General features: G+C 36.9%; 1 protein-coding gene across 1 annotated transcript in view; it reads right to left on the minus strand.

Annotated features, from left to right (window-relative positions):
* Positions 1 to 23,916, minus strand: part of RNF169 (ring finger protein 169) — a 58,248-nt gene that overhangs the window by 10,072 nt on the left and 24,260 nt on the right. The window contains exons 3-4 of the mRNA XM_059708441.1: positions 12,446 to 12,592; positions 6,793 to 6,911 (exon numbers count right to left, since the gene is read on the minus strand). Of these exons, the coding sequence (XP_059564424.1) occupies positions 6,793 to 6,911; positions 12,446 to 12,592 (266 nt within the window). The remainder of the gene's footprint in view (positions 1 to 6,792; positions 6,912 to 12,445; positions 12,593 to 23,916) is intronic.

Consider the following 23,916-nt stretch of genomic DNA (forward strand, 5'->3'; position numbering starts at 1 on the left):
TTTACTTCTTTCTTTGCAATCTAGATGCTTCTTTTTTCTCAACTTTACTGAGATATAACTGATATATACAGGGTGGAGCAAAAGTAGGTATACAGTTTTGAGTACATGAAACACAGTTTATTCTTGTATTATTATTTATTAATTGTATTATTTTCCATACAAACAACTGGAAACCTACTATATTATAATGTTGTGTAAGTTTAAGGTTATTTTCTTAGTGGTCACCCTGGGGATTACAATTAACATCTTAATTTATAACAATCTATTTCAAATTACTATGAACTCAACTTCAATAGCACACAAAAATTTTGATCCTATATATAACTCTATCCCCTCATTGTGTTGTTACAGGCACACAAAGAATCACAAAAATCATGAATGTGAAAATATTGTATAAACAATAAACATAATATACAGATATTATTATTGTAGTATTTGGTCACCTTAAGAAGCTTCAAAATGCTGGCTGAAAATAGTCACGAGCAGTAAACTTGATATTATTCTTAGGCCTGAAAGAGCTCAAACAATACCTCCACTAAAAACAGGGAAGTAACTATCCTCCCACCTTTGTATACATCAGTTTCTGTATCCCCACACCCTAACACAGTGCTGGGCACATAGTGGATACAGTCAGTAAGTTTCTTGTAAATGAATAAAAATATGTATAGAAATGTCTCTTTTCTTTAAGGAAAGAAAACTTTAACATTTATTAGAAATCTATTATCTGTCAGGCACTGCTAAGTGTTTTAAATATAGTGTATCTCATTTAATACAGAAACCCTATGAGATAGTTATCACCCTCCTCAATTTATGAAGAACTGAGGGAAGTTATCTTTCCCAGGTAATACAGCTGAAGCCAAGACTTCACCCTGTATCTCTTATGATCCCAGGTCTGAGCTCTTTCTACTGCAGCATACTGATCTCACAGTCTACTCTACTCGGTCATAGAACAAAACTAGCAAGTCTAGGAAGCTCTCTCTCCAAACACAAAATCAAATCATAAACAAGAGGAAGCAGCATTGTCTGAAAGGCAACTGGTTTAAAATTTCCACTGCCAAGAAGCCAGATAGATGGTTTCTGGGATGTCTAGTTAGGCTCAAAATGCCCATAACCACAATGACTTACAAACAAAAAAAAGGAGGGACAGCCAGTATAAACATGCAGCTGGAAAGCTAGAAGTTTTAATCCTTATGAAACACTGCTTAAAAAGTTTTCAAATGTTAATGCATGGTATAAAACATCAGACAGCGCATACTCTCAATTGCTCACTCATCACTCTCACCCAGACCACATGCGTTTCTTTTAATCAGATTCTCAGGTCTGACAGAGCTGAGTACCACCGAGAAGCTAAAGGCTGGAGAAGACCCTCCTTCCAGCCCCTGGCCCGGGTGTGTGATCTCCCTTCACCGATCCCAACCCCACAACATACACACATATTTGAATGACACCAGCAACTTCCTTAGGCCTAGCTGTAGCTGCCATACAACTAGAAATGGGTGAAATTTTGTTACAATCCTTCCCTTGTGTATTTATGATCTGGGTTATCGGGCTTGTACATAACAGTGTTCTTTCTTTTTTAAAAAGCTTACAATTACATTTTTAGTATACTCAGTTACTAAGCATCACCACAATCAATTTAGAACAACTCCATCACCTCATACCCTTTAACTAATACTCCCAAACCCCACCCTTCTCCTCCAGCCCTTAGCAACCACTGGTCCACTTTGTCTCTACATATTTGCCTGTTGTGAACATACACTAGTATTCATTTGCAGATGGACAAAAACACTGTTTCCACAGCATAATGCGAAAGGATTTGAGTCTCCTCAAACAGCATGATAACTGGACAGCTTCTCAGATCTCTGTAGCAGCCTGGTATCTTTTTAGAACAGGCAGGGTATAAGTTATCCAGCAAAGAGAAGAAAGGGAGCTTTCTGCTGCAAAGGTAGATCATTTCAAGGCAAAGATCCAAGCACAGAGCCTTTCAGCACAGGGTTCTGAGAATGGTTTGATAGAAAGAGCATTGATTTACAGTCAAGAGAGACCTGAGTTCCAATTCCATCTGTCACTCCACAAAGGTGATACATTCTTGGGTGAGTTATTTAACTTCCTTGAACTTCATTTTTCTTAGCTGTAAAATGAGAATAATATTACATATCTTGTAGGCTTAATGTGAGAACTAAATGAAATGAGGTAAAGCATTCAACAAGGCAGGAAGCACTGGGAAAAAGCTAGCTCCCTCACCATCTGGCCAGCCCTCCTGAAAACTATCAGGATATTTCTATCCTATTATATCAGAGATATTACTGACACCTCTAAAACCTGCCATTCTTCTTAAGTTCCACATCACTTCTCCTTAAGTTGTTTTCACTTTCTAGCCATATTCCATTACTTTTAACAGCATAGGGATCTATAAGAAGGTCATGGGGACAACCAGTTTTTGTTTGTTTGATCTAGTAGAGAAGGTCATTAGGAGTAAAAAATAAAATTTAAAAGCAAACAAACCAGTTTTTTAGATATTTAAAATAAAATTTAACTTTACAATTGTATATCAAGTTAATTTTTTTCAATTAACATATATTTTGTGATTAACTTAGAAGTGACCTAGGTTTAACTGTTATTCTGTCTGCCTATTTAGAAGAAGTTTCATTTTCGAAGGGCTATAGAACTTCATTAATAGTGCTGCAAAGGCTTTTAATTTCTTAAATGAAAATAGACCGAGCTGTTGGCAAGACTCAGCCAGAATCTGTTGATGGATTCCTTCTAAAATAACCATCCTATCAGACCTACTCACGCTTACCTCCTTCATGCTTTTGGGCTCAAGAAAGAAAAGTTTATAAAGTAGATAAGTAAAACAAATGCAGACTTATTTGATTTAAATACAGTTGTAAAAACTTTAAAAGCTTTTACATATGAATACTCTTTAGGAAAAGAACTTTCAGAGAAAAACTTTTGTTGTTGCTTGACAGACAGAAAAAGTGCAGTTGAAATATCCAAAAACTGTTAACGATGCTAATTCTTCATTTTTTAAAATTGTGGTAAAATATCCTATATAATAAAAGCCTAATATGCTAAGTGTCCAGTCATCTGGTTGGCCATTCAACCAATCAAAGCGTAATATGCTAATGATATGCTAAGGCCACTCAGCTGCTCGCTATGACGTGCACTGACCACCAGGGGGCAGTTGACCAGTCAGTATAATGTGCACTGACCACCAGGGGGCACGCAGTAGACCAGTTGAACAGTTGCTATGATGTGCACTGACCACGAGGGGGCAGACAGTAGACCGGTTGAACAGTTGCTATGACGTGCACTGACCACCAGGGGTAAGATGCTCCAACCGGTAGGTTAGCTTGCTGCTGGGGTCCGGCTGATCAGGACTGAGCGAGACGGGTTGAACATGCCCTGGAGCCTCCATGGCTGGCCAACCTCCCACATCCCTCCCTGGCCCTGATAATGCACCAGTGGGTCCCGCCGCCTGGCCTGCGCCCTCTCACAATTCGGGACCCCTCAGGAGATGTTGGAGAGCCAGTTTCGGTCCAACAGTGGAACGACCAGTTGCTATGATGCTCACTGACCACGAGGGGGCAGACGCTCAATGCAGGAGTTGCCCCCTGGTGGTCAGTGTGCTCCCACAAGGGGAGCGCTGCTCAGCCAGAAGCCGGGCTCACAGCTGGCAAGTGCAGCAGTGGTGGTGGGAGCCTCTCCCACCTCTGCGGCAGTACTAAGGATGTCCGACTGACAGACATCCCCCAAGGGCTCCTGGACTGCGAGAAGGCACAGGCCAGGGTGAGGGATCCCCTGGAGTGCACACATTTCATGCACCAGGCCTCTAGTTTGTAACATAAAAGTTACCATTTTAACCATTTTAAGTTTACAGTCACATTGTTGTGCAACCACCACCAAGCTAATTCTTTTTCAATATATCCAGATGCTTCAACTCATTGTCAGCACTAACAACCCTATATTGTTTTCCCAAATAACATTTGCAACTGGAACTCAGTATTTTCTTAAGGAAAAAAGCATGTTGACTAAATAAGAGATGCAATCCACAGTATTACCATAATAGATTTTCCAACCTAAGGTTTCCATGACATCAGTAAACTATTTCCTAACAATCAAATCCAACTGTTTTAATAACTATACTAATAACTGAACTCAGCCCACAACCTTGGATATTGTTAGAAAATGAATACTGAAATCCAGAAATGTGAAATACTGATCACAAACATTCCTTAACAGTAAATTTTAAGTGAATATATTCCTATAAATTAGACCCATTGTGGCTCAATGATATAGGATAAGGATAAGGATGGGCCAAAGAGCAGGAAAAGAAGATATGGTACAGATAATCCAGAGCCACACATAATCAAAAGCACACCACACCATTAAGGCTTTGTTTTGCCCTTTAGAGAAGAATTTTCTAAGTTCCTTGATAGGCATTTCTAGGTATTGACATATTAACCTGCAACTAGCTTTAAAATAATTAATTATAAGGGTAGACACTGGAACTGATGATAAATAATTCATCTGTCTAATAGTCACTCCAATTAATTGGGGCAATTTGGCCTTGGCATCATATTTGGATATTAATAAAAACATTTCCAAGTCATTCTAAATTGTGAGATACAGATTAATCACAGATTGGCTAAAGCAACATTTATTTGTTTCAGGAAGTATTTATTGTGACTTGATTGGAAGAATGACATGACCTTTATCTCTTTTCAGTAGATCCCCCTTATAATCAGTAAAATATGCCTGCTATGAATGGGGGGGGGGGGGTCCATATACACAATCAGCAGCTGACAATTCTTAGTCAAGCAATCTTTAACTTTAGGGGGATCTATAGTTAACTCATATACACAAAGCACACGTTTCATCTTCATCATAAGTGTAAAGTACAGTGGCTTACATCTCACATCCTACCCATTGGGTCCTAATGACATCAGTCCAGCCTAAGTGACAACAATACAGTGTCCATTCAACAAGTAAGTGAGGGAATAAATATTCTAGGAAAGGGCCTTCCTGGAACAAAGAGTTACCATTACGAGAGAAGGGAAGGCATTTAAGGGAAGGGGAAGGGGAAGTGACTTTTATTCTCAGAAATAACAGGAAATCAGACTATTCTAAAAAATATATACAAGCTAGCGGCCCGGTGCATGAAATTCGTGCGGGGGTGGGGGGACGGGGGTGGGGTGGGGTGGGGGGTTGGTCCCCTCAGCCCAGCCTACACCCTCTCCAATCCGGGACCAACCTCAGGGGATGTCTGACTGCCAGGGATTGGGCCTAAACCGGCAGTCAGACATCCCTCTCACAATCTAGGCCAGGGGTGGGCAAACTTTTTGACTCAAGGGCCACAATGGGTTCTTAAACTGGACCGGAGGGCTGGAACAAAAGCATGGATGGAGTGTTTGCGTGAACTAATATAAATTCAAAGTAAACATCATTACATAAAAGGGCAGGGTCTTTTTTTTCAATCGTTTTATTCATTTCAAATGGGCTGGATCCGGCCCGCGGGCCGTAGTTTGCCCACGGCTGATCTAGGACCTCTAGCTCCTAACTGCCCGCCCCCCCCCCCCCCCCCGCCAACCTGATCACCCCTAACCACCTCTGCCTGCTGGTCTGATCACCCCTAACTACTCCCCTGCCAGCCTGGTCACCCCCAACTGCCCTGCTCTGCCAGCCTGATCACCCCTAACTGCCCCACCTGCTGGCCTGGTTGCCCCCAACTGCCCCCCCTCCCCCCCCCCCTCCCGCAGGCCTGGTCGCCCCACGCAGCCTGCTGTTCGGTTGTCCGTCCGGTTGTTTCGGTCGTGACGGCCCCTGGCTTTTTATATATTAGAATAGGATTCAGATACAAAAACTACATCAGCAATCACAATAGTACATATTTAATAACATTCTTAAATATGGTCACTTTTTAGGTCCTATTTATTAGTGACTAGCTATAAAAAGCCTTCAAATAAAAGGGTCCAGGTGTATGTCCATAGGGGCAGCAAGAGAGATCTACTGCACAGTGCTGCTGGGAAGGAAGGGAGGAAGGGTAGAAATAAAGGTGAGCAATGCCAGCTTTAAACAAAAAAAAGAGATTACAAAATAAGTAATGATTGTCTTTATCATCTTTATATTAAAACAAATCATGGCATGTAGTAGCTGCTCACAAATGAATGATTCCTCCATTTGTTCCTCCCTCCCTCCCTCCCTCCCTCTCTCCCTCCCTCCCTCCCTCCCTCCCTCCCTTCCTTTCTTCCTCCATCCATCCAAACCGGCATTTTTCCCCAATCATCCAACATCCAATTCAATTACTCCCTCTTTTCCTCCCACGGGCCTGCAAAATCTAAAGGATCAAGAGGTTCCTTTGGCAAGGTCTTAAAAACTCTCCAGCAGTTTTCCCTCTTGAAACCTATCACGATATATTTTAGTTCTAAGCATTGAAAATAAAATCAACTCTGGTCTTCCTACTAAGAGAAAAAAGTCCACAGAGAGAATATAGGACACCATCAGCTGAGGAAGGCTGCATTGTTTCTTCCAGGATGGAAAGTTCACACTTTGCAGCAGAGCAGTTAGCACAGTCTTATCTTGAGGATACCAGAAATGGGTGAGATTCATTTTCTTTAAAAATTCAGGTCAGCCCCTTGTCCCTCAACCATATTTGAAAACCAGTTCCCACCTCTTTTCCCCACTCCCACCTCCCCCAAAGTGGCTACCACAAATACTTTTGCTCCCCCAGTCCCTTTTGCCCCATACCCCAAAATGAAAGAACCCTGACTGAATTCAGCATCAGCCTCTTACCCTGCCAGGAAAGCTAAGGAGTAGGAGCTGTTCTTAGAAACAAACGCAGAGCGATGTGTCTGTGTCATCTTGCCTCGGGAAGGTTCTTCATTCTCTGAATCTGAGAGACGCGCAGGGCACTGGCAGGAGAGAAGGGAGATAACAGTGTCCATTTGGGGTTCCCATTGATTCTCCCATAGCTACTGTTTCAAATCTCTCCATTATGTCACTTCTACCTGAGCTCCAATCTATGTTTGTGTTTCCAACTGCCTCCTGGAGATCCCAATCTGGATATCCCAAATGTAGCTCAAACTTAATATATCCAAAATCAAACTATCTATCTTCTTTAAGCCACACTACCAACCCAACTGGAAGCCTCAATGTCGTCTATGACTCTTTTCTTTCCCTTTCTTTGAGGAAATAATAAATTATATAGAGGTTTTGAGTACCCCAACATTTCTAAATATTGTTTCATTTACTGTTTATATCAACTCTATTGAGAAGGGATTATTAGCTGTATTTTACAGATGGAAAACTGAGGCTCAGAGCAGTTGATTTGCCTGGGATTGTAGAGTTAATAAGTAGCTGACACTGGTTCTTAAATCCAGAACATTTGTCTCCAAACTACCTTCATGCTATTTCTACTCTACTCCATTCTACTGCTTAACAGTGGTTCTCAACCTTGGCTGCACATTAGAATCACCTGGGAATCTTTTAAAAATCCTGATTTCTGGGCCTCATCCTCCGGAAATTCTGTTTCATTGTTATGGGGTGGGGCCACAACATTAGTAACAAAGAAACAGAATTTCCGGAGGATGAGGCCCAGAAATCAGGATTTTTAAAAGATTCCCAGGTGATTCTAATGTGCAGCCAAGGTTGAGAACCACTGTGCTAAAATGTCTCTCATCTAACTCTTCCCATGTATACTCAATTGTCATTGCCTTTCCTTAGATTCTCATCATCTTCTGCCTGGACTATTGCAATATCTACTACTGGTCTCACTCTCTTCGGCCTTCCTTCCTTCTAATTCCCTTCATACTGTCAAACACACAGAATCCTGCTTAACTACTGGTAACTTCAGGATAGAGTCTAAACACCTCAGCATAATTCAATAATCTTCAAAACTAGACTCAACTTTCTTTCATCGTTTTTCTCAAACCAGTTCCCACACAGAGAACTCCTTGAATTCTAGTACAACCAAACTACTTTCTGCTCTTCACATGTACCATTATAGTCTTTCAAAACCTCTATTCTTTTGGACATGCTATTCCCTCTGCCTAATATTCCTCTTCCACATTGTCTGCTTCTAAAATACTCATTGGCCTTTCAGAGGTATCTTAAATGTCACTTTCTCTGAAAGGGCTTCCAAATATCCCTAGAGTCAGCCTTTTCCACCTTGTTGAAATTCATTCATTTACCTTTGTTTTATTTTGGAATCTTTTTTTTTTTTTAGTCTTTTCAATTTACATTTGAAGTTTCTTTTATATGTGCCTTTTGCATTCAATATATAGTGAGTATTATTTGCCTTGTTACTCAATATGAAAGTCTTTTTAGAGGGAGAAAATAATCTCACTGAAGTCTAGTTTCTTATTTAAGAGTCTGTCTTCTGCTTCAGACAATAAACTCTGTGAGACAAGTGACCATCTTTTCTTTAAGAATCTCAATGCCATTATAGAGCAGGTAAACAAAACATATGTAATCATTTAATGATTAACCAGTTATCTAATGGTCAAATGACTACCAAAATGAGAGTTACAGACAGAGGCATGCAAGACATCATCTTATGGCTCAGAGTGCCCTGCATTCCTGAAATGCTTTGTTATTCTCTAGGCTGACAAATACATAATACATACAATAAGCTATGTTTCCTAATAGTCTTTGAGAAACAGGATTACAGGGAAGCTTTTCAGATTTTGTAGGGTACAACTCCTTAGAGAACTCTGTTGTACAAACTGTTCACTGGAGAAACTTTTAAACAGTACTAACCCATTATAAAATTTTATATAATATTTTCTTTTCAACTCTGAGAGAGAAAAAAAGCTTTGACATCTATAGACTCAACAGGGAATAAATAATGGCAATTTCTATTTAGGTGTTTCCACATAATCAATTCACTACCGAATAAAAGAATGTTCAAATCCCAGCTCTATTTCTTAACTATCATGGTCACTGTAGGTTAGTTGTTTATCTTTCTGAGCTTCAGTTTTCTCATCTATAAAATAAAGATTGCTCCACCTACTGTTAAAAGGAGTTAGTATATTAACAAGTAGTAAGTGCTCAACAAAAGATATATTTTTATCAAATTAAATACTATTAATCTTTTAAGAAAAAAACTTTAGCATTATAATAGATATCACTAGGTTAGTTTTAATTACTGAAAAATACATTTACATTATTATAAATGATTATATAGATAGACGGTACCTCCCCCCATCTCTCTATATTTCCATTCCCAAAAAACCTAGAACCATGAGAGGGAAATATTTACCTCTCATCTTTCCCTTTAGGTAAAAATAAGCCTATTGCACTACAAATTCCTAAAATGGTATAAAACATGCATAATAAAATCCCAAAATGATATTTTTTAATTTACATAAAAAATTTAAAAGAATAATATCTAGAGTTGGCAGGATGTGAGGAAATTAGTTTAGTACTTTCTTAAACTACCAGTGGGAGTATACCTATATCCAAACTTTCTGGAGGTCAAATTAATAATAAGTACCAAAAGTCTTAAAAGGGACACTCCTCTTGACCTGGTCATTCCACTTCTGATAATTTATTTATTCGAAGGAACTAATCAGAATGGTGGTTTAAGGTAGCAAAATATCAATAGGAGGTTAATTAATTAAATTAATTCTACTGTAAAGAATATCAAGAGACCACTAAATAAGGGTGTAGGATTCTTTATTTACATGGAAAAACATCCATAATTTAATAGTTTATAAGAAAAGGTTTAAGAGAGTATGCACACTGGATTCCATTTTCTAAAAATAATATATATATATATTTAGTATATATGCACTTAGAAAAGAAGTTTGGCAAGACATTTACTAAAATGTTTATATAAGTTATCTCTAGGTTGTGGGATGACAAGCAATTTTTCACTTTCTGCTTTATAATCTTTGGTATGACTATAATTGCTATACCAAATTGTTTTCCAACAATTCACATTATTATTGATATCAACTGTACCATAAAAATAATAAAATAAACACTGCCAATTTTATTTCCATTCTGAGCAAATAACAGATGATAATTTCTGATTCTGGAATAAGCACTTTCCTTCCTCCATTTGAATTCAACTTGACAAACCTGCATCAAACACTTGCAATATGCAAGGTAGTGTAGGAAATATTAAATTAGTTTAAGACATTCCTATACTCAAGAAACTTACAAATCTAGTAAAGAAACACAAACACGCAAATAAGCATAAGATAAGGGAGAATGAAATAAGTCCTATAAAAGTTACAAAGTAGAGGGAGGGGTGCTGGGAGGGCAGAATGGAGTAGAGGGAAGTGGGAAATCCCTATAGGTTCCAGGAAGATGACAACTTTTGAACTGGACACTGAAAGATGAATAGCCTGTCAACAGGTAAGTTGGGTGACATTTCAGTGAGATGAAGATGTGAGAGCAAAGACTCTAAGGAGGGAAAATACAGAGTATATACTTGGGGGAAAGCAAATAGCTCCATTTCTTAGAGTTTTGGGATGTAAGCAAGGATGGAAATACAAGCTAAAATAATACCAAGGACCTGAATGTTGGAGTGAAGAGTTCTCACTTAATTTCTCAGGAAATACAGAGTTCCTGAAGTTTGTGGGACAGGAGTGAAATAATCAGTCCAACTCTAATCATAACACTTTCTATATGAAATTTAATCCTTCATCTGGCTTCCCTCTAAAATCTACTTGAGCTTCTCTTTGGTCTCAATTTGAATGTAGCCTTGACTAAACTAAATGAAATTATCCATTCAACACCAAAAATTCTTAACACATATTTAAAGCAAAATTAGAGCCACTTAAAAGGCCTCAAAAATATAAAAGCATACAGAAAAATGGTAAAAATCACAAAACTCTAATACTTGAAGTGTTCATAGGTCATATTTTATTCAATGTGTTTTTGCACACAAAATTTTCATAACTGGCTATTACCAATAAAAAAAGGTCTGAGAATGTGTACTTCTTGACTCCTTTTAAGATTAAAAGTAGTTTTATGCAATTGATTTCTATTTCAAAGATGATAATGGAAAAAGAAAAAAAAATCTTAGAGCAATTTCCCAGTCTTGACATGAATTAATACTAGAGATCATTTCCTGGAGAAAATCTGGATCTGGCAAGGCCAAAGCAGCAGCAGGTAATCTTCCCATCCAAAGACCACAGCAGAGGAAAGCGAGCTTCTGCGCTGTTTCGCCTGCGGCCCTAATGGACTGTCCTGCTGGGGTGAAGTCACAGGCAGAACTGCAGTCTTTGGACCACAGGCCATTAGTCAGAAGACATACTATATGCACAAGACTATCATATATTTCATTCCTAGCCTCTCTGATAGCAGTCTTTTTCCTTTTGTAGTTCCCAATAAACAGAGCATTAAGAGTACATAGCATTTTGTGTTTGTTAAACTGAATCTTTTAGAAGGCTTAAACCCTATAAAATGCAAATAGTTGTTTTTAATAACAACTAAATAATAAAAATTATTATTATTATAACTGGATTCAAAAAGCCCCACATGCCTGTTGACAATCAGCAAATACTATCAATCCAAGAAAGCTTAAATAATTGAATTTTTTGAAATTCAGGAACAATGTCTTTGCAAAGAGTATATCAAAAGCACAGATAAATTAAGTAACCTGGCCAAAGTTATAGTCTGTTTTAATGCTGAGACCTGTTCAAGAGGCAGACTTCTGAAGCAGAGATTTTTTCACCTCTATTCTGCTATATTGTCTGTCTCTATATATATGGTAAAGCTCTATTAATTCTGGTTAATTAGAAAGATAACGAAAATACTAACAAGCCTGAATCATAAAATAGTTTAAAAGATATGACTCTATAGATATGTTAAGCACATACAGAAAGCAATAAAAGATGTCCAATCCAATAAAACTTATTAAAGAAAAAACTCAATTATAATTACCCATTTGAGCTAATCAGTGGACCCTGCAAAAGTACTTTAAATATACCACTTATAACCTTTTCCAGTAATTTGCTTGGTAAATAAGTAATGAAAAAATTTCAGGCAAGATTTAGCTCAATTAAAAGTCTAATTAGGTTAAATTTAAACTATGTAATCTAATACCTTATTCCTAGTACTGTGCTGTTTAGAATAAAGAATACAGGGAAATTCAAGTTTTAACGAAATCTAGTAGAAGATATAAGACATACAAAACTCAAATATGAAGCAACACAAGTCAAAATATGTACAAAATTTACCACAAGTAGTCTACTGCACTAGGTTTTCCCTTTCTCCATTTTCTCCCGCCGTCCGCTTAATCTTTCTACACAAGTGTCGTTGTCCCATTCATAAATTACCTTCTCCAGCTCTTGTCTGGACACCAAATTCTCACAACACGTAAACTGCACAGCCAGAGACTATTAGTTCACCAGCACAGGCCTTTCAGATCCCTGTCACCTGCGCTAATTGCTGATGTTGAGGCAGATGTCCATCAAAACAGTGATCTACTTACAAGCTCCGGATTGGTTTTCAGTACCAATGGCTCCTCTCTTTTTTTCTGTTCGTCCATTTTCCTTTTCCCTGTTTCTGTGTCCTCTGGTAACAGCTTGTGGATTTTATCTTCGGAAGTTTTCTCCTCTTGTAACTTTTCTTCTTTTAGCTAAAAATACAAATCACACTGAGACAGTAGAATTTTAGGCAACTATAAACTTAAAAATATCTTTTCCTCAGTAGTCTATTAGAACAAACATCACATGGCAGTTTTGAGACTATTTTCCTTATTGGATATAAAACCCTCTTAATTTTTAATTAAGTTAGTTTTTACTTGACTCTTGCCAAGCATACACTTCATGGCTTAAGATTTAACTGCTCTGCATTCTTGAGCAATATGAAACCATACAAGCTAGTACACAATCAAAAAATAAAGTTTATTCATTTAGTTAAAAGAGGCTGAATATAAAAACCTTCTTATTCCCATAAACCAGATGGAAGTGTACTGGACCAGGAGAACAACAGAGAAATAGGCCACAGAGGGTCAGAGAAGCTGGGCAAGGCAAGATGGGTCTTTAGGCCTAGTAGCAACAGGAAAAATGACTTTGTCACAGTTCCAATGTCCTACAATTTGTGCTATTAACCTTGCAGTTCAGAGAATAGGTCAAGACACATGACTTACAAAGAAATTTAAGGCAGAGGTATCTGCTCCTCATTTGGGAGAGGTAGCTTGGCATTATGAAAATAAGATGGGCTTTGGGATAACATGGGTTCTAATGGTTCTGCCACTTATTTACCAGCTAGATGATCTTTGGCAAATGAACCATCATATTCTCACCTGCATAACAGATAATGCTGCCCTGGCCGGTTTTTTTCAGTGGTTAGAGCATCGGCACACAGACTGAAGGTTGTAGGTTTAATTCCAGTCAAGGGCATGCCCCTCGGTTGCAGGCTCAATCCCCAGCCCAGGTTGGAGTTTGTGCAGGAAGCAACCAATTGATGTATCTCTCTCACATCTATTTCCCTCTCTCTGTGTTTCTACATCTCTCATCCACTCTCTCTAAAAATCAATGGAAAAATATCCTCTTAAAAAAACAGATGTTACTTACTTTGCAGATATAGTTTGAAGAAGTAGATGAGAATAAAGTACTTAATGTTGTGTCTTGCTGTGTACTTAGAGTACATCAAGAGATTCCTTCCCTAATCTCCTTTTTATTCTATTTTCGCTGCCCAGGGTTTTAATAAGATTTAAATGACAATGTATATCAAAGCAATTACAGGGTACTAATATTTTTAATCATACTTGCAAAAAATATATAAAACTAAAGAATAAATATTTTTCATTGGCTGTTACCTCAGTGTTAAAAAAACAATAAAGATTTAGTTTTATCTTCCTAATTTCTTTAGGTCTGATTCCTACAAGTCTGAACTAGTCTTTAACACACTGAGTCTAATTCAAGGTGATAAATATTAAAAGAACACCATACACAATGTTGTATCAGGAGATTCGAATGAAATAATGTACTCCCAACTCTTCCAAAGTCAAACAAGAACACACGAGGAAGAGAAGCAAATCCATATCCAGGGAGAAAGCAATCATAAGCAATGCTAACTGCCCATGTGAATGATCAATGTTGATGATCTTATATGAGAAATTCTTGTTCAACAATTTGACCACAGGCTACCCACAGGGGCATTTTACTTTAAGAGGATAAAGAGGTAGACTGGCGCAAAAGAGAACAGGTTTTAGCATCATAATAATTATCATTTACTGAACTCTACGTGGCAGGTGCTGAGCTTCCTCACTTAAGAAAACTAAGGTTTAAGAGTTGGTAATGTGTTCAAATTCACAGTCATAGCCCTAGAGCTGGAATTCAAATCTAGGTTTATCTCAGTGGTTCTCAACCAATGATTTTACCTCTCAAGGCACACCTGGCAATGTCTGGAGACACTTTGGTTACAACTTAGGGGTGGAGCGTGTGTGCTACTGTCATCTAGTGTCTTGAGGCCAAAGGCTGCTACTAAACATCCTAAATGCACACGATAGCCCCCAATAATATATACATACACAGAAGTTACAATTTTTTAAAAACTAAGTATTAAATTTCCTTTAATATGTTTTAGTGTTAATGTGTTTAGTGTGTAATGGTATTTACATACTATGCCCGCCTACAGCTTTAAATATGTGTTTTAGAATGTATCCTTATGGCTCCTAACAATGTTTATCTCTTCTCTCAAAGTTTTTGATAACAGCCTTGTGTTGCTGGCAAAACCACCTTTTCAATGCAGTGCTGAGTCTCTGCTAACACAGCATTCCTTGTCTTAGCAAAACTAAAAATTTACACAGTTGAAAAACCCATATACCCATTTAAATCTTCACAAGATCATGTTGGCGTTTTCTCTATGCTGGGTTCTGTAGAAGTTATTTTTTTGTCCTTTTGGTGGTTATTTATAAGGACTTGAGAACTTAGTCTCTAGGAAAGAATTTTTATACTCACGGAAAATGACTCTGGAGTGTCAGAAAGCAGCATATAAACTTGAGTAAGACATATCAATAGCTGTTGTTTATTAAACTCTTCTATGTTCCAGGTATTACGTTTATAGAGCTTACCTCATTTAATCTTTAAGGGCTCTGTTTGTATATATCATTATCATTTCATAGACACAAATAAGTAATACTCAGTATTTCCCAACGTCACCATGATTGAATATTGAAGAACTTGAATTTTATAGTAAACCCCTGGTTTCAGATACCAGGGAGTCTCAACCACAGCATGACTGGCATTTGGGGTTAGATAACTCTCTGCTATGGGCGGGGGGATTGAGCGGAGTCTCATAAGAAGGTTTATGCATGAATACTGGCCCAATCATTGGCTACCGAGGACAAAATGAGAAACGCTATCAACTGTATCTCAAAACTGTCAGTCTGAAGTGAGAAAAAGGAAAACATGTATCTATTGACTCCCACCTCCCAATAACCAAAGTTTGCTCCACAGTGTTAAACACCCCTCACATTGGCTTGTACAGCTTACGTTCCCAAGGTAGGTACCACAGCGCCTACAAGAGAAAAGCCCTAGAGCTAAAAGCAGGAAGCTAGCAGCTGGCCCCTGAACAAGATCTCAGGTTGCACCAAAGAGAAGCTGCCTACTTCTGTAAGTGGAATGATTTTTATTGCTTCCTTTTTTAGATGCTAATTACTAGAGAAAAACTATTGACTTTTGTACATTAATCTCATCCCCAGTCACACTACTAAGAATACCATGAAAATTTTCCTGAAAATGGCTTCACTTTGCCCTTACATTTAAAAATAAACTTTAACAAATCAAAGTATTATACAGTACACAGAAAAGTATACAAATCATAAATGTAAGGCGTGGTAAATTATATAAAATAAGCATATCCACATAACCATCACCCAGATCAAGAAATGGTATATTACCAGTACCTCTTGTGCCTACTCCTCACCCAAAAGTAACCACAATCCCAGCTTCCAACACCAAAAAAAAATAAAATAAAAAAATCGTTTTACCTATTTCTGAATTTTACATAAGTGGAATCATATATGCATTATTTCTGTCTTTCTTCAGTCAACATACTGTTTGTAAGATTCATCCATGTAAGGTACATATAGTTTGTTCTTTCTCATTGTTTTATAGTATTCTATTGTTTGCCTACAAAACAATTAACTATTCTACTGTTAATGTATATTTGAGTAATTACTAGTTTTTGGCTATTAACACTTAAACCGCTATGACATTTTTGAATATCTATCCTGATACACATACTGTTCTGTGGGGTATATTCTAGAACAGATACTATTTACTCATCAGGTATGGGTATGCTGCCATGGTTGTCCAATCTGGCACAAATTACACTCTTACCCTCCAAAGTAGCAGAATGACAGTTGCTCTCAGCCTATTTGTCTATTTCAGACATTCCAATAAGTATATATATTACTGCATTATGAATTCAATTTGCATTTCTCTTCTAAAGATGTAGAGTTTTTCATATGTTTACTGTTTGGAAATCCTCTTTCACACTGTGCCTATTTACATTGTTGCCCTTTTTTCTTTTGCATATTTGGGTTCCCCCCTAGTAATTTGTAGGAGCTATTTATATATTTTTGGACCCTTATCTTCAGTTCACTTTCTGCAGCTTTAGTTACCTGCAGTCAACAATGGTCTAAAAATATTAAATGGAAAATTCCAGAAACAATTCATAAGTTTTAAATGTTGTGTGGTGCTGAGCAGCACAATGAAATCTCACACTTTCCTGCTCCATCCCATCCCAAGACGTGAATCATCCCTTCGTCCAGCAGATCCACATTGTACATGCTCCCCGCCGTTGGTCACCTAGTAGCTACCATCTTGGTTTTCAGATCCACTGTCATGCTATCATGGTGTTTGTGTTCAAGTAACCCTTATCCTGTCTAATAAAGAGCTAACATGCAAATGGTCATCATGCCATCACACCATCACACTGTCACGCCGGGGCCGGAGGACCTGAGGCAATGTCCCCCACCCAGCGCCAGGCTGGGGGACATGAGGCTGCGCCCCCCCGCCTGGTGGGGCTTGACAGGGGACCTGAGGCTGCGCGCCCCCACCCTGCGGTGCTTGACAGGGGTGAGGCCGGCTGGGTCTGGGTCTCGCACGATTTCAAGGCTCGCGCGGGTGGGCAGGGACTTGACTCTGGGTCCCGTGGCACACCCCAGACTCTGACAGGAGGGAGATTTTCATATACATTTTACTAATTTTCTTTCATCTCTGACACTTCTATTATAAAGGGCAAATAGCAATATTAAAATATTTCCTCCAATTCCCTTTTAATGTGCATGAATTTTGTGCACTGGGTCACTAGTTTTATTATAATTGCTCTATTTTAACACTAGTTATTGCTGTTAATCTCTTACTGTGCCCAATTTATGAATTAAACTTTTTCATAGGTGTGTATACATAGAAAAAAATATAGTATATGTAAGGTTCAGTACTATATGCTGTTTCAGGCGTCCACTGGGGGGGGGGGTCTTGGAACATATCCTCCACAAGTAAGGGGTACCATTATACAAAAGAAATGTATGTATTTATGTATGTGTGTGTTCATATACCTTTTCCCCCTCATACAGTAGCTTGCCTTTTTTACTCTCTTAGTAGTATCTTTTGAAGACACCAAGTTCCAGGTCTTAATGAAGTTTAACATTAGTGTTTTTATATCCTCTTTAAGAAAGTCTCCTATGTTATCTTTAAGGAGCTTATTATTTGAACTTTCACATTTAAATCTACAATCTACTTAGAATTAATTTTTTTAAATCAACTATGCTAAGGCATACTCTACATATAATAAAATGAACACTTACAGAATGTATATACCTCAATGAGTTTTGACAAATGAATGTATCTATGTAACCATCTCCCTAATCAAGATATAGAACATTTAAAAAAAATTTTAATTTTTTTTTATTGATTTCAGCGAAGAAGGGAGAAGTAGACAGAGATAGAAACGTCAATGATGAGAGAGAATCATTGATCAGCTGCCTCCTGCTCAGCCCTCACTGGGGATTAAGTCCACAATCTGGGCATGTGGCCTGACCAGGAATCGAACTGTGACCTTCTGGTTCATAGGTTGATGTTCAACCACTGAGCCACACCGGCTGGGCACTATAGAACATTTTTACCACACAAGAAAGTTCCTTCAAACCAACTAGCAATCAATCTCCCACCTCATTCAACCCTAGGCACCCCTAATCTGATGACTATGACTACAGATTAGTTTTGCCTATTATAAAATCACACAGCATATATTCCTTTGTATCAGGTTTTATTCACTCAGCATATCTTTAAGATTCATCCACAATACTGAATTTATTATTAAGACATTCCTTTTGTGGATGAGTTATATTCCATTGTATAAATGTACCACAATTTGTTTATCCATTCAAGTTTTGGACATGTGGGTTACATTTAATTTTGGGTTACTATGAATAAAGTTGCTATGAACATTCATGTCTTGTGGACAGATGTTTCTATTTTGCTTGGCTAAATATCTACAAGTGAAATTGCTAGATCGCACAGTAAGTATATGTTTAAATTTATAAAGCAACTGCCAAAATGTTTCCCATGGTGGATATACCACTTTACTGGCATACCTCAGAGATACTGCAGGTTTGGTTCCAGACCACCACAATAAAGTGAGTATCACAATAAAGCAAGTTGTAATGTTTTTGCTGGTGGAGAGTCTTGCCTTCAATTAAAAAAAATGCAATATCTGTAAAGCACAATAAAGCGTAGTGCAATAAAATGAGTTATGCGTGTTTACTGTCACCAGCAATGCATTGTGACAGAACTATATTCTGTTCCGCTGACCTATATGTCTTTTCCTTATGCCAATATCATACTGTCTCAATGACTAGCATTATATGTGTCTTGAAATCTGGTAGTAAAGTCCTCCAAAAACACAGTCACAATTCACAGACAACATAATCCATGTAGAAAATCTACTAGAACCTACAAAAGGCTACTAAAACCACTAAATGAGTTTAGCAAGGCAGTAGGATAAAATATAAAAATCAACTGTATTTATATACTTGGATGAACAATTAAAAATTTTAAATGCCATTTATAGTAACATTGAAAATATGGAACACTTAAGATAAATCTGACAGAAGATATGGAAACTGAAAACCACAAAACATTGAAATTAAAGGAGCCCTGCCAAAACCGGTTTGGCTCAGTGGATAGAGCGTCGGCCTGCGGACTGAAAGGTCCCAGGTTCGATTCCGGTCAAGGGCATGTACCTGGGTTGCGGGCATATCCCCAGTAGGAGATGTGCAGGAGGCAGCTGATCGATGTTTCTCTCTCATCGATGTTTCTAACTCTCTATCTCTCTCCCTTCCTCTCTGTAAAAAATCAATAAAATATATTTAAAAAAAAAAAAAAAAAAAAAGAAATTAAAGGAGCCCTAAATAAATAAAAGGATATATATACCATGTTAGTGGGTCTGAAGATTCAATATTATTGAGATGTCAATTCTCCCCAAATTGATCTGTTGATTCAATATAATTACAATCAAAATCCCAGCAGGCATTTTTGTACAAATTGGCAAGTCAATACTAAAGTTCAGATGGATATACAGAGAACCAAGAATAAGCAAAATAACTTTGAAAAAGAAGAACAAAGAGGATTAACACTACCAGATTTCAAGACTTATTATAAAGCTACAATAGTCAAAACAGCATAGTACTGGTGTAAAAATAAACAGATCAATGGTACAAACAGAATATAGAGCTTAAACTCACAAATATATGGATGACTGGTTTTTAACAAAGGTGAAAAGAAAATCCAGACGAGAAAGGAGTCTTTTCAACAAATGGTGCTGGAACAACTAAGACATCCATATGCACAAAAAGGAAATTGGATCTATTCCCCAGGCCAGATATCAGAATTAAGTTAAAATGAATTATGGACCTAAACATAAAGCCTCAAACTCTGAAACTTCTAGAGGAAAACATAGGAGAAAATCTTTGTGGTTTTGAGCTGGACAAAGCATTCTTAGAAAAAAATTTATAAACTTATGCACTCTAATTCTGAAAGTTAAAAACTTCTGCTCTTCAAAAGACTACAAGAGAATGAAATGACTGACACTGGGAGAAAAACATTTGCAAAGCATATCCCTGATAAAAGACTTGTATCCAGAATATATAAAGATCTCTCAAAATACACAATCCACTTTTTAAGAAAAGAGCAAAAGGTATGAACGAACATTAAACCAAAGAAAATATACAGAAGGCAAACACATGAAAGATGTTCAACATCATTAGACATTAGGAAAATGTAAAGTTAAACCAGAATGAGATACCACTACACACCAATTAGAATTGCTACAATTAAAAAGACTGACCATAACAAATATTGGCGATGAGAGAAACCAGAACTTTCATACACTTTGGAAAAGTTTGGCAGTTTCTTTAAAAAAGAAAATCATTTTGGAAAAGTTTGGCAGTTTCTTTAAAAAAATGAAACTTACACCTAACATATAATTTAATGATTTTACACCTAAGTATTTACCTAAGAGAAAACAAATTACATATCTATACAAGGACTTGTACAGGAATGTTCATAGGAAGCTTTATTTATAATAGTCAAGAACTGAAAACAACCCAAATGCCTATCAACAGGCAAATAGAGAAACAAACTGACAAAACCAGACAGTGAAATACTATTCATCAATAAAAAAGACTAAACCATTGATAGATGCAACAAAGTGAATGAATTTCAAAATAATTATGGCTGAGTGAAAAAGCCAAATAGAAAAGCATAAGCAACATCACAATATAAAAGAGAGATAAATTGGACTTCATAAAAACTAAAAAACTTTTGTGCACAGAGCCTTAACAAAAAATGAAAAGACGACCCACAGAATATAAGAAAATATCTGCAAATCATATATACATCTGATAAAGATTTAATATCCATACTACATAAAGAACTCTTAACAATTCACCATAAAGACAACCCAATTCAAAACTGAGCAAAGGACTTGAATAGACACATCTCCAAAGAAGAAATACAAATGCTCAATAGCACATAAAAGATGCTCACCATCACTGTTCATTAGGGAAATATAAACCAAAACCATAATGAGATACCCACTGGATGACTATTTAAAAAAAAAAAAAAAAAAAAGCCAAACCGGTTTGGCTCAGTGGATAGAGCATCGGCCTGTGGACTCAAGGGTACCAGGTTCGATTCCAGTCAGGGGCATGTACCTTGATTGCGGGCACATCCCCAGTGGGGGATGTGCAGGAGGCAGCTGATCGATCTCTCTCATCGATGTTTCTAACTCTCTGTCCCTCTTCCTTCTTCTCTGTAAAAAATCAATAAAATATATATTTTTTAAAAATAACAAGTGCCCCACCAGAATGTGGAAAAACTGAACCTCATACATTGCTGGTAGGTGCAGCTGCTGTAGAAAACAGTTTGATGACTTCTCAAAAAAGTAAACACAATTATTGTATAACCCAGCAATTCCACTCTTCGATACACTAAAATAATTGAAAGCAGGGACTCAGACAGACAGTTGCATGCCAATGCTCATTGTAGCATTATTCACAATAGCCAAAAAGTGAAAACAACCTAAGTGTCCATCAAGAGATGAATGGATAAACAACATTGTATGGAGTATTATTCAGCCCCATAAAAAAGAATGAATTACTAAAATATGCTACCGTATGGATGAATCTTGGAAATAGTATGCCAAGTGAAATAAGCCAGACACAAAAGGACAAATGTTGTATGATTTCACTTATATATTTAGAATAGACAAATTTATAGAAATAAAAAAATAGGTTAGAGGTTATCATGGGCTGGGGGGGAGGCGGAGTGGGAAGATATTGATTCAAGGGTACAGAGTTCCTGTTTGGAGTGATCAAAAACTTTTGGAAAAAGATAGCAGTGATGGTTGCATAACACTGTGAATGTACTTAAGGCTACTGAATTTTACACTTAAAATAGTTAAAATGTCAATTTTTTTTAACGATCTTAACTTTATTCTTTCACAGAATTTTAGAATTCTGCTTTGATATAAACAGGAAAAATAAAGCTATTTTAATTTACAAAAACTCTCCCTAATCAAATGTTTTAACAAGATATTTTATTTTATGCTAGAGATAGAAGAGGTGCAACTGCTCTAGAAAATTCTCTAGTTTGACTTGCAACTCGCATTGCAATGATTTGAAACTTCTCTAAGCCATAAAAACTATTATACTAATACAGTAATCGTATAACTACTGATCCTCTCCTCTCATAAATAAAAGAGATAAGGAAAGACAGCACATTGCAGAAATAGCCTAAATAACCTACTATTCTAATTAAATTTAATCATGCTTTTAATTTCCCAAATGTGTTATTTTCTTTAAAAAGCACATTACTTTATAAAATTGTTTTTCCTTATCTGGGTAGTTGTAAGTAGCAAAAGGAAAAAACAACCATGTTTAACATTTTTAGATTTTGAGCATCCTACAAAACAACTGTTCTTTCCTCCTGCAGTCAAAATTAAAACTTATTATTTTGCGTTTTCCCTTCCTGGTACTACACAACTTACCTGCTCTTAAAGATGTAGAAGATTCAGTATCTGTTTTCTGGTTCCGGAGAGAGATAATTTCAGCACATGCCATAAGTAAGCATTTCCTCAAAGATTACATAACGTTTCAGAGGAAGAAAAAAATGTAGCAAAAAGAACTCTAGAAATCTTAAAATACCATTAGTTTTATCATGAGCCAGCTATACATCCTTACACAAGTTTATTCTCTTAAAAGAAGTGGCTCTGAAACTATTTAATCAACAATTAAATTCAATCAGCATTTGATGACTACCTATGTGCAAGACATTATATTAGGTGCAGTGGAGAGTTAGTGGAGAGTTAAAGAGACTAAACAAACAGATCCAACTTGAAAGATTTCACAATCTAATAGGAAAAAAATATTTTTAAACAAGCAAATAACCTGCTGCTTCTGCAGTGTGACAAAACATATTTTAAATTTACCAGGTAAATATTAGCTTCTTTTAAAATAAGTAAAAATTTTTTTTAAATGGAGGGGTCAGCGGTAAGGCCAGTTAAACATTCAGCTAATGATTCATTACATAGCCATATAGGTTTAAGTGAAATGTTCAAGTTTTAATCAAGTACATTATATTTTACAGTTCATGGCAGAAAGATAACACAAGAGACGTTAAAGATACCTAAGTTCAAAGATAATTAGGTCCTAAAAGTTTACTTACCTTTAAAAAAATTCCTTCACAAAAGTCAATGTCTGCATTATAGAGACATTATTCACTTCAGTAACTCATTGACCATATCTGATTACTCTGCACTCTGGCTAAGAACTAAGAACTGCATGCTTACTACTTGAATAATTTAGCCAGCAATGGGGAGAAAATACTCCTCAAAAAAGAACCAGCGGGGAGGAGAAAAAGAAAATGGATAGGTCAGTAAACCAATTCAGAGAAAGCCTAAACCACTCATGTGATCCACAGAATTATCGAAAGCAGTTCATCTTTCCCACTACAGAAACCAGGGAGATAAGCACTCTAAGCAAACGCTGTTTTTCCCCTACCTTCAACCTTCCAGAGTCCAATGATTCAAAGACAAACTAGAGCATGCTGGATCACATGTTTCCCAACTCTAACATAAAGCAACAATTATTTAACCACGTGGTCAAAGTTGAGCACCTTACATACTGCATAAACAGAATTACTAATGGTGTAAATAAGAAGCTTAATACAACAAATAAATAGAATTTAAAGAGATGGAGTCAATTATTTCAAAAGATAAAAATGCCTAACAATCTCATATAGAATGGAAACATAAAATGAAATCAATATTAAAATAATTTCTCACTGCAAATTATATTTTCATTTCAACATATTGACTGCAGACAACAATATAACAAGAACATGTGTGTGTATACATATATATACACATGTATTTTTTTCAAGAATG

This window comes from Myotis daubentonii, chromosome 9 (assembly GCF_963259705.1).
Source record: "Myotis daubentonii chromosome 9, mMyoDau2.1, whole genome shotgun sequence".
Classification (NCBI taxonomy): domain Eukaryota; kingdom Metazoa; phylum Chordata; class Mammalia; order Chiroptera; family Vespertilionidae; genus Myotis; species Myotis daubentonii.